This window comes from Melanotaenia boesemani, chromosome 9 (genome assembly GCF_017639745.1).
Source record: "Melanotaenia boesemani isolate fMelBoe1 chromosome 9, fMelBoe1.pri, whole genome shotgun sequence".
Taxonomy (NCBI): domain Eukaryota; kingdom Metazoa; phylum Chordata; class Actinopteri; order Atheriniformes; family Melanotaeniidae; genus Melanotaenia; species Melanotaenia boesemani.
In genome coordinates this window covers 23,714,698-23,726,807 of record NC_055690.1, presented here as the reverse complement: position 1 = coordinate 23,726,807, position 12,110 = coordinate 23,714,698, and the positions used below count along the sequence as shown (strand labels likewise).

At 38.9% G+C, this 12,110-nt stretch overlaps 1 protein-coding gene across 1 annotated transcript in view; it reads right to left on the bottom strand.

Annotated features, from left to right (window-relative positions):
• The window catches only part of gucy1a2 (guanylate cyclase 1, soluble, alpha 2), a 38,610-nt gene extending 28,534 nt beyond the window's left edge, over window positions 1–10,076 (bottom strand). Inside the window, exons 1-3 of the mRNA XM_041995068.1 lie at window positions 8,692–10,076; window positions 1,561–1,622; window positions 549–673 (exon numbers count right to left, since the gene is read on the bottom strand). Coding sequence (XP_041851002.1) covers window positions 549–673; window positions 1,561–1,622; window positions 8,692–9,012 — 508 coding nt within the window. The 5' untranslated portion in view covers window positions 9,013–10,076. The remainder of the gene's footprint in view (window positions 1–548; window positions 674–1,560; window positions 1,623–8,691) is intronic.
• Window positions 10,077–12,110: the final 2,034 nt, after the last annotated feature.

The window sequence follows — 12,110 nt, the reverse complement described above, 5'->3', positions numbered from 1 at the left end:
TTAATGGAATAACTGGAACTGTGTTGACCTATAGATCAGGAGTAAATCAGGAATACTTAGATGTTCTTAGACGTTTCAGAGGGTGGATCAAGCTCTACTGAATGACTCACCATGACAATATGTGTGCACTTCTTTTTAATGTTGAGCCTTAAAGACAGTAGAAACCACCACAGTGAGTCATACAGTGTGTGTGAGCTAGTGTGTTTTTGCATGTGTATACAGTTGTTTATTTGTGTACTACTTGGGTCATGACACGGTGTCGCTCTTTTTCATTAAAAGTACTGCCAATGTGTCATAAAAGTCAGATCTCTGAGGCAACTTTCTGAGTATGTGTAAACACACACACAAACAACCCTGAAACCAAAATCAACTTTAAGCAAAAATATCAAAGGAAATAAAATAGAAACAAATGGGTACAGGCCATAAATCATATGTATGCGCTCGTATAATCTACATGTATAAAGCCTCTTCCTTCCTCCATGCTCCTTCTTTCTCTTTATCCAGCACAAAGTACTACACCCAGGTTTTACTTCACCTCACATACTTACCTAATATTGTGGCCATGTACTGAAGGATTTGTAGGACATCTTCCTCTGAACCAGAATTTTCTAGAAATGGGCACTTCTCTTCTTTCTTCTCTCTTCGTCTCTCCCCACTTCCAACTTCCTGGCACCTGCCAAATAACATACACTCATAATAAACTGTGAGATCAGCAATGAGAAAAACCTAATAAGTTGCTCAATGTGCCATGAACATGATAGGAGTGGAATCCGAGTATGAAAAACATACACTATGAAAATGACTGTTTTAGTCAGAGACGTCTAGAATGGCAGACAAAGCTCCTTGCTCCACATTACTCCTGAGCAGATATTCTAGTCATACAGTAACTTGGTAACATAGCAAGGTATATCTGCAGAAAGGAATCAGGAAAGATTTGTGCCCTCGCGTGCAATCATTTATGAACATGTCTTGAAAATAAAAATATCTCAAAAAGCAGGAGCATGACCTTTTTTATCTAAATTATTGAAATATAAATATACTCCTGGAACACACCGGGCTCTGTAAAAGTATTACTCCTGGAAATATTAAAAGACTGACAATCATTACTCAAACAGATCCCAAAAGTGCCAGTAACTTGAGCTAAAGTGCGAATCAGAGAAAGCCCAACTCTGAATCTGTGTCTGTATGCAGTATGCACTTCATGAACAATGTAGTGTTATGCCTGGCTGGGCCCACTCTGAATTTACTGTTTTGACAGGGTGTAGACAAAAGGTGAAGGACTGTGTCTATATGTGCATGTTTGTCTATTTATTCATGTGTCTGTGTGACCAAAACAAGGAGGTAGGGTGGTAGAAAGAAGAAGCAGTGGGAGAGACCGTGAAAAACCTACAAAGACTGAACAGGTGTGTGACGTGTGGCAGACAAGTGAGAAAAATAAAGGAAACCAGAGGGAAATGAACGACAGGGATTCCAAGACATGACAGCAGGTGTGTAGAGAAGGAAGAAGATGAGAGTATGAGAGAGAACCAACAAGCGGTACCGGCATTAAGGCAACCATACCTGATCTCTTGTTGTCTGTAGAACTGAAGAGTTCGTTGTAGAGCTTCCTGAACAGTCTGTGTCTGCAAGAAGAAGTGGGAATGTGAGGGAAAGTTTAAATGTATAATTAACTGAACTGAGATTTACTCCTTTTATTATCCTCCGGCTGCAAACACGTTTTAGGATCTTTTAGCATTTGTTATGCCTTTTCTTTAAAACATGCAATACCTTTGAAAAGTACCTTTTCAATTTGGCTTTTGCTTTTCTTTTTCCCTGTATGTTGGAATTAAAACAGATTCTGGGGGGTATTTGTATAAATCAGTCAAAAACTATTTATAGGTGCAAAACAATAAGGCAAAAAGTGATTCTGAGTGTAATGAGTCTCAAAGTCAAGTCTCTTTGAGTCTAGCACATCTATCTTCTAAAATCTTTGCAGATTCTTGTAGACAAATCAGCCTGATTGTAATCTTGACTTTGACAAGACAGTTACAAGACATTTAAGGTTTCCCTAAAAACAATCGAGTGTTTACAGGATACAATAAAATAGAAAAAAGAAACATGCTGGGATTGAGTTCTAGTTAGAGATACTGTGTGATGTGTAAACATGTTGCTTCAAATATTCAAAATATTCAAATATTTCAGAAAGCCTTTTGTCTCTAAAGTCAGGGGCACGACTGTTTTTACACATCTCTGCAAACGAAGAATAAAGAAGAACATATCACCTCACAGGTTTACATTTAATGAGCACAGTGAAACAGTATGACAGTTATCTGGGATAATTAAGCAACAATTGAATTACTTTTACTTTACCTAAACTCAAAATAGTTCATGTAGAACAGGACACCATTGTATGGCAAAAAAAAGGGCATTTATTTAGTATTTTGCCAGAGAACCATGAGAAGACTTGAGTTCTTTCTGTCTGTCATTTCAATGATATTTTAGATAATCAAGACAAACAATCAATGGGACAATCAAGGAAAAAATAAACATATATTTCCTGAAAAGAGATTATGCTTTTATATAGTATTTAACATTTCCTTCTTTCAACGGTCTACGATAAATAAATATATAGGTCTGAATAAATAATAATAAAAATTTCTGCATGACTACAATATTCACACAGCTTGATTGTCAGCTTGCGTGCAGCTGGCGTGTTTTGCGTTACTGGCAGCCTGAGCTTAAGAGGGCGGGTCCAATGTGATTATCTGTGATAGGGCTGAAATGCCCGGCTGTTGTGACAATACTGGAACACAGTGTGCCAGCTGGAGAGGTCATTCTGAGGCCTTCAACCACTCCGGACAGATACACAAGAGATTCTGTGTATTTTTGTGTGCTTTTGTGTGTGAGCGTGTGTGTGTGTGGGTGTGTGTGTGTGTGTGTGTGGTGTGTGTGTGTGTGCAACTGATTGAGGTGGAAATTACAAAGAACGAAACCAGTGAATTGAGGGTTTATAGAGCAAAAACATGAGATAGTAAATGATGAAAGTTAGTGTGTGTGGGTAGAGAGCTGGTGTGTATGTGTTTCAGCAAGTGGTTTAAAAGGTGGAAGCTGTTCTTTCAGCATTGTGTTAAACAAGGGTTGTGCAACATTTTTTATCTTCCTAATTGGACAAAGCATTATTTGTATATAGCTCTCTGTGCCAACCTGTTTTTTAATGCTTCATTTTGTCCAAAGCCACTTAAAACAACACTCGATAAAAATAAAAATAAAAAAATGTTACATTTCGCACCAACTAGCCAAACATCAACTTAGCAACATGTAACCGAGTATTCCTGATAGCCCTTCTTCACAGACTATTTGTCAGGAAAAACCTCTACTCCCCACTTATGTATGTGTACAATATACTTGTGTGTGCGATTGTGTAACAGAAATAGTGTCCTTAATGCAGCTATTCATTTACTACAGTACATGCACATTTTAGAGTGTGCATGCAAGGCTACACAGCATAGCCTAATACATGGGCAGAAAACTGCTATCAGCCACAACCACACACGTGCACACATAGTGTACACATATATCATCATTAGTCTGCACTGTCACATCTTTGACGTGTTTACTGCACACACAAATCAATATCCGCTCACACATTAATCTCACACTTTAGTCACACACAGACATGTTTAGATGGCAGTATTTGGTTAGCAGCTCCTTATAAAGCAACACAAAAGAGGCAATAAACTCAGTGTTTAACTAAATCATGATTTAAAGAGTATTATATGATTATAGCAATGATAATGGTGTGAAGAGTGATGAAATTTAGTAGTCATAAAAAAGAGAGGTTGATCAGGAAAAACTGGGGTATAAACTCTTTTCTCCCTTATTTCCATCCATTTCAATTCCATTTATCCCTCCGACTTCCATCTACTTTATTGGAAACTCTCCAGTCTCTCTTCTGTTTGCTCTGTTTCTTTACCTTGGGAGGGAAAACAGAATATTTCCTCCTACTCTGTTGCTCTGCATTACTTTCTTCCCTTCTGGGATTTAATCATGCTCTTCTCTAGTATATGAGAATCTGTCTTTCATACCTGTCAGACTGAATTCCATTCATGTAAATGCATGAGCACACAGAGAAGTAAAGCCGCTCTTTCTTTCTGTTTCTATTGAATCGTCTTCTTTAAAATACCCAATAACATGAACCGGTGCAGTCTTTGGTTGCCAAGCAGTGGGTACTGGTGCTTCAGCACAGTTGGAAAACTGACAGCTTCTAAAGAAAACAGAAACTCATCTACCATGGGATAAAGTTAAATATATCCCAGTGAAAAAAGTAGGTGTTGAGAAACAAAGCAGGTAAAATTTGCTTTACTTATTCAGTATTTTTATGCTGGCTGAGACCACACTTTAGCTATTAATATGACTAGGCAGCACACCAGCATTGCTAAACGAATGTAATTTAAAGCGAAGGAACATTTAGCCTAAGCAAGCATATATATAAAAGCATGTTAACTTGTTTTTAACATACTTTGCATAATGTGTTGTACATTTTAATTATTATACCTGAATGAATCACTAAACATACTTTTCTTCCCAAACAATCAACATCTTGCTTAATGACAGTCATGTGGCTAATTTGGTACAACCTTAAACGGAAACCTTAAAGAGATCAAATCTAAAGAAAAATCTGTATGGTCACTGATTTATTTTGGCTTGTGATTTGTTTCTTGTTTTACTAAGAGCCTTTTTGTGTAAAAGAATGTGTTGATTTGGAATAATAACATCTAGCTAGCACTATCACCTAACATGTATGTATGTATATATATTTATATATCAAAATTCTTTTATATGGCAGAGTCTTGTTCATAATAAGGTTCTAAATCCGGTTAATATTAAATTGTTGTTTGTGAAATATACAACAGTGGTAGTAAATTTGGCAAGAGCAGTCTGGTTTTCCCAATCTAGCCACAAAATCAAGCTAAATATGCTGGCACCAGAACGGCATGATTTAAAATAAAGAGCAAACTATAAAAATATCAAAAAAATACTTTTAAAAGTGGTACATAATCCAGGTTGACCATAGTACAGTTTCAATTAAAAAATGGAGAGACAGCTGTCTAATGTGTCACTGTGAAAATTGATGGGTCATAATATCACTATTTCATCATCAGGGTAAAAGTAGACCTGAATATTGTCACAGTTCTTTATTTTATTAAACCAGTGTCTTGCTGACATGTATTCTCATAGCAATTAAAATGGTGTCATTTAATTTCTTGCAGCTGCCATCCACATTGGAAGCAATTAAAAACAAAACATGAAACATAATTCAAACCAGTAAATAATTTAGGACAGCAACAACTACAAGATATTTGAGCTTTATTCAATCTATGTTTCAGTCAAACAGTTCCTTCTACTTAGTATATACATATCTACTACAAGCTGCTTCCACAAATGAAAAGTCGAGAAAGTCCAGAGCATCAGGTGCAGTGTTTGTCTTCAGTTTCCTCTCCTAACATGCACTAAACAGACACATGCTCACCATGGAAAATACAGATGAGGTGCCAAGGAAAAGTGCAGGTGTTTAGTTTGGAGTACACTGAGGATGGAGTTTCACCACCTCCTAATAACGGCAACTTTATACCTACTTCAAGTATTTGTATGTGCAATATAGATAAAGGGATGTAAAACAACAATTTTCACCACTCCCATTTACTTGCTATAGTTTTTCTAGAGTTTTACCTGCTATATTTAAATGTGGGCTCTGAGAAATTCTCTAAACTACTAAACTAGGTAAACTCTGGTGCAACTTATGTGGGGATTTGTGCTTTTACATGCAGCTCCTTTGGAAAAATATCTAGAAAACTGCATTCCCTTACTCTTGAATTCCTTCTTTATTTACTTTGTGTACTTTAAGCCACAGAGAGTTGTCTGTTAATGCTAGTGCTAATTTGTAGAACTAGTCAGCAACCAGAGCTTTTATAGATGATCTGTCATTTCATGCATAATCTGTTCCAGTGAGAGTGTAGTTTGTAGCATAAGCTAGCATGGCAATAAAAGCTGATATGGAGTAAAACATCATCGTAATCCATAAAACTAAACCTCGTGTTTTCTAGCTTAACTTACTTCGTAGTACAGGTATACGGAAAAGTCATATAAAGCAAAGCAGAGTGATTTTTATTAAAACAGACAGTATGTGCTCCCAAAAAAGCACTAAAACCAAAAGTATTTGAAGAATATTTAAGCAGTAATACTCATTCAGAAACTATTCCCTAACAGAGACAATGTGATATTAAATCAAGGACGTGAATGAACCACAACTCACATATTTGCATTTTCATATCAGCGGCCAAAAGCCAGTGTCTTTAGATCAGTGTCTTGGGCCACTACGCAAATGACTACTTTCCAATGTGACAGTGTGAGAGACAGACAGAAAATTGAAGTTGGTGTGCTTTACATGCGTATATGTGTGTGCATGTTAGTGTGTTGTTGCTTCTAGGTCAGTGTGGTCAGGGTGAAGACAACGCAGAGGGCATGCTCCGTTCTGTCAGTCACGGTTCATTGCAGTAAGCAACGCCTGTGTTCGAGCTCACTATGTGTGCACAAGTAGCTTCTGGGAGAGAACAAGAAAAGATAAACAGTGTGTTGTTTACTTGGAGAGTGAGTATATTTATTTAACTGCAGGCTAATTTGATTCTGTGTTGAAATGTTTGCAACATCAATTACAATTTAATCAATCAATACTTTTTGTGTAATAAAGTGAACTAAGTTAAACATGTAGAAGAAATCCAGCATATGGCAGACAGGTTAAAGGGCTCTACCAGGCACAAACATCCTCCAGAAACTTTAAAAAAAAAAAAAAAAAGCTAAGCTAAATGTTTCCTTGTCCTTTGTCTGTCACCAAAGCACATGCCAAATACGTTTGTATAATAAAGAGAAAAAAAAAAAAAAAATCCTGGCTCATTTTATGTCAAACTGTTACCTACAATGGCACTTACAGCCAACACACATTGCACACACATGCACAAAAAATACATAGCTCCACAATGTCGCCCACACATAAATGGCAAGTACTATTAAGTATAGTGTTATACAAATCTGTCTTTAGGTTTTCCTTTTTTTATATACATCTGTTATTATTATATACAAATGAGAGCCAGTAAGAGGTGTACCTTTTATTGTACCATCTCAATGGTCCTCTCTAGCATACAATTTCAGTTGTGTAAATGCGATACATATTTTGTATTAAATTGAAAAGTGCAGCTTGAACATCCAAATAATATATTATCTAAGAGCAAAACTCTAAGGCATCAAATTGTAAATTTAAGAATTGCATCAACTGATATCGACCTGTCAACCACGTTCTATTGAAGTTAATAATCTTATATCCTCTATGAAGTTGTGAACTGTTTCATCTCATAACATGAACCAAGCACTTATTATTATTTTTTTTTGACCAGCACTTTGTAGGATATGTTCTTATATGTTTAAACTCAGACAATCATTATCACATTAAAGATGCACTGTATTTCACATCAGCATTTCAAAATCACAATAAATGTTTTCTTCTGCTGTCAGCACCACTGGGAATCAGCACCATACTTTGCAGCTTGAGTGTAAATCCAGAGTGGTAAATTAAACAGTGTTTGCTCATACTAAACCATTTCCAACCTGATATCTCTTTATTACATATCTAGCAATGCAAATTGACTGGTGGAAAAAAGCTACATGTTTAGCGTCGCACTCAGAGGTATGCAATTCAGCAACCAAATCCTTCTTATACAACTGGATATTTTTCTAAAACATGTTGGGACCCACACCAAAATCTAATTGATTTTTCTTTCAACAATAGTCCACTTTTACACCCATTAATCTACATCAGCCTGCATATTATGCTAACAGATGGGGAAAAGAGGATTACATTGTACTGCTCATGTTGCAACAGTTGGCAAAAAGGCTGTGTTTTATGAAGCCTGGTCAAAAACAGCTTACAACAGTGCTCTTTCAGTGTACATAACTTATTGTGAATCCATATATGAAATTATAAATCAGTTCTTGTGAAAATGAAGTCCTCTTTTAAATGCCTTTTCTTTATGACTATCTTTGTTGAGATGCAATAAAACTGATGTCCCAGCATGCAGAGTGAGGTTACAGCAAACTCTAATCTGTCTAACTAATCACATGCCATCACTCACAATTGCACTCTTTTCTAACAGCTGCTTTATTGCATTACAACCTGTAGTACAACTAAGACGCAGGCACAGGCATATCCATCACACTCCTCACATCTTCATATGTAAGCAGACAGGGCATGGGCATCTCTTGTTATCCCTTACAGCAAAATATCAGTTATCTGCAGGTGATTCATAGGTGAAGGAAGAAATAGGTCTTTTTTTGTTTGTTTTTCAGAGTGCACAGTACACATTATGTTTGTGCAAAAACCCTGTCTGGGATTTTAGAGAATCAGTCAAGGGTGGCTTAGAGGTTTCTTTTTCTGTTTTTAAAGGCCTTTTGCCTTTTGAACTTTGGAGACTTTCCTGTACAACAAAGGTCCTGATAATTGTTGTTTTTGTTTTTGTGTGTGTGTGTGTGTGTGTGTGTGTGTGTGTGTGTGTGTGTGTGTGTGTGTGTGTGTGTTTTGTTTTTAAGTATTTGATTTATTTTAAACCATTCAGTTTTTTTTTAACTATTTTTTACTGAATTTAACAAGAACTGAAAGCTTACCGTGGGTGAGGTCAGTCGCTTGAGGCTTTCTCCCAGTGAATCTAGGTTCACCCGTCTCCTCCTGGTAGCTCTCTTGAGGGGTATACAGGGTCCTTGCTGTTCCTCGCCCGCTGGGCACGCCGACCTCTCGGAAGGGCTGCGGCCGTTCCAGAGAGCCGCTCTGTGGGAGGACGGAAAAGAGGAAAAGGGGCAACCTCGGATCTCGTCCGCCGGCTCCAACCCACTATCCCCTCCGTCTCCCCCGGGGCTTTCGAGCCCACAATCCGAACCCACCGAGCTGCTGAATGACTCGGAGGAGATCTTACGCGACGACGAGGACATGGTGTTGTTGAGTAAGAGGAGGAGGATAGTGATGATGACAGTGGATGAGTTGAAGACGAAGATGATGATGCTACAGTAGGCTCCGTACCACGTCCACCTGTGCGCCGGGGAGTCATCAGACAGTGGGGTGGAGGTGAGAGGGTTGGCGGAGGGTTAGCGAGGTAAGAGAGACGACGTCTGTCAGTGTAATTAGGAATGTATATGAGATTTGTGATGGCGTGCGTGCGAGATAATGTCCAGGTTTGTCTGTGTCTATATATGCATATGAGATGCGTCCGCCTGCGTGTGAGGCTCAGCAACCTATTCCGAGGGAGAGGGGGTCGACCGAGACCGAGAGCACTAACGGCACGCAAACATTTATGTAAGGGGGAGGAGGAGGTGGGGTATCTCTTAAAACAGTCCTCCTTTACCCCTTAGGTGAGCCCACCTTGCTCCCCGGTTAAGCCACACTCTTAGCAATGGCTGTCTACAATGGAAACAGAGAATCCTCAGCTTTTTCTTCTTTTTTCCCCCAAGCTTTTTAAACGACAATTACGCCGCGACTTGGCTACTTCAAAGCAGACGTTTCCTTAACTGGCCAAACTACCAAACAATGGTCGCCAAAATGGGCAATTTTCTGGTCCAGCATGGTAGTCCCAGTGCGCCTTTTTATTATTATTATTAATCTCACCCTCGGTAAATGTTGGCATTCAGAGGAATGTGGTGTCTCGCTCTTTTCGTCGGAGCGAAATTCCCAAAGTCACCGCAAATAGCTGCTTGCCTCTCTCCTCCGTCCCCTGTTTTCCTCCTCCTCTGCGACAGCGGTTCTCCTGTCTGTCTGAGAATTAACAGTCTTCTCATCGTGAGTCCATCCTGCTCTCCACCGTCCTTCACCGTTACCCGGTGGCTTTTGTCCTCTTTTCTTTCTTTTTAAAGGTTGTCATGTGGATCAGGCTTGGTAAAAAGAAAAAAAAAAAAAAGAAAAAAAAAGTGGCTGAAGTGGAGGTGCGAGAGATGTGGAACAGCGAGAGCGCGCGCGACAGCTTGTGCACCACTTGTGTGATGCGCTGTGCAGAGGTTCATTCGCGCTCTGAAGCGTCGACGCGCGTTCTGCACAGAGTTTGACAACACAACGGAACCAATCAGAGGACACATAGAGAGATCTTTTTTTGTTGTTGTTGTTGTTTTTGTTTGTTTTGGTTTTTACCCCCCCCCCCCCCCCCCCCCCCCACACACACACACACACACACACACACATATATATATATATATATATATATATAAAAGTATTGGCTCACCCGCCTTGGCTCTTATATGAACTTAATAGATATCCCATTCTTAATCAAATGAGTGAAATATGACGTTGGACCACCCTTTGCAGATTTAACTCTTCTGGGAAGGCTTTCCACAAGGCTTAGGAGTGTGTTTATAGAAATTTTTGACCATTCTTCCAGAAGTGCATTTCCCAAAAAGTTGGGAGCAAAATACCAAAATCTCTTGGTATGCTGAAGCAATCAGAGTTTCTTTCGGTGGAACTAGGGGGCCAAGCCCAGCTCCTGAAAAACAACCCCAAACCATAATCCTCTCTCTCAGCCAAACTATACACTTGTCAAAATGCAGTTATCCATGCAGTACTGTTCTCCTGACAACAACATAGACCCTTCCACCAGATTGCCGGATGGTGAAGTATGATTCGTCACTCCAGAAAACACATCTCGACCTTCAGCATAGACAGTATCACACTAACTCTTTAAAGTTAATTAGCAAATAACTGCAGGAAACGTTCCATATGTTTAAGTTAGCCTCAAGGAAGGTGTCAGAGGTGAACTCAGGAACGTTCTTTCTCTGTGAACATAAATAAGGCCACTGGTATGAATGGTCAGATTTCTATACTTACTTCAAAGCAGATGCTTCCTTAACCATTAAAAAATGGTTGCCAAAATGGGCAATGTGCTGGTCCAACATGGCAGTCCCAATACACCTTTTTTTTTAAATCTCACCCCCGGTAAATGTTGGCATTATGACAAATGTAGTGTCTCGCTCTTTTCTCTAATTGCAGATTACAACTGGTCCAGAGACCTCACAGATGCTCCAGATCTGTTTAAGGTGTTACTTTCTGTAATAAAACCTTTTTTGTTATTCATCAAGCTGGCATCCATAGCTCTTTTTTACCTCCAACTAATTTTGTCACTTTACCTGCTTCAAGTAGTTCACATCACATGCACATTAACAGTCATAAAGAAGTTGCAGCTTCGACTCAGTTAGCTAAATTGAAATCAAACAACATGTGACACTAATCACACAACAGTGATGGTCAATAATCCAGAGTCAAGCCAATGAGCCTGATATTGGTAGACATGTCCAAAAATCGGCACCCTACTTAATGAAGCTTGCAACATTGATGAGGTCTTTTTGGCTCCCATCATAGAACAGAATGATGCTCTTGTCTGGGTCTAATACAGTATAAGCCATGACCTTGACCTTGATTAACGCAGCATGTCTGTTCATTTTGAGGCCCGAAGGGACCACCAGAGAGTCACTCAGACTTGATGCCAGGGTACGCATGTGCCTACAGCTGAGTGCAATTTCCTCTAGGTGCCCTCTAATTCATTTGACTCTGGAGCAACGTGATCTCAATCGACAACAGACTTTTTTTTTTTTTTTTTTTTGTGCACCTTACAAACACCCACACACTATCTTTCTCTCTCACACACAGCCTGCAACTAGTTTTGCCTCTTTTTCCTTATCTGCTGGTTGCTCTTAGCAATCAGCCTGCAGTCTATCAGTAATAATGTGGGCATTTAATAAAGCCAACACCACAATGGAATAAATAATGTCCCAGTGAAGATAAGCCCACAAGCATAGGGACTGCTTGGAGCTGGCCGGCAGCTAGCTGAGTGCAGACAGGGCACTAAGAGCAGCTCTTGGATTATTGTATTAATCTAATTTGATAGATAAATCTATCATGATGATATCACACTTCAATACTTTTATCATAGATATAACAAATAAAGCAATTCAACTCTGATCCTTTCTGACTGTGCTTAAATAAGAATTAAAATAAACCAATAGACCATGTAACAATTTGCATCCCATTGTCAGGGACCAGGACACAGAGA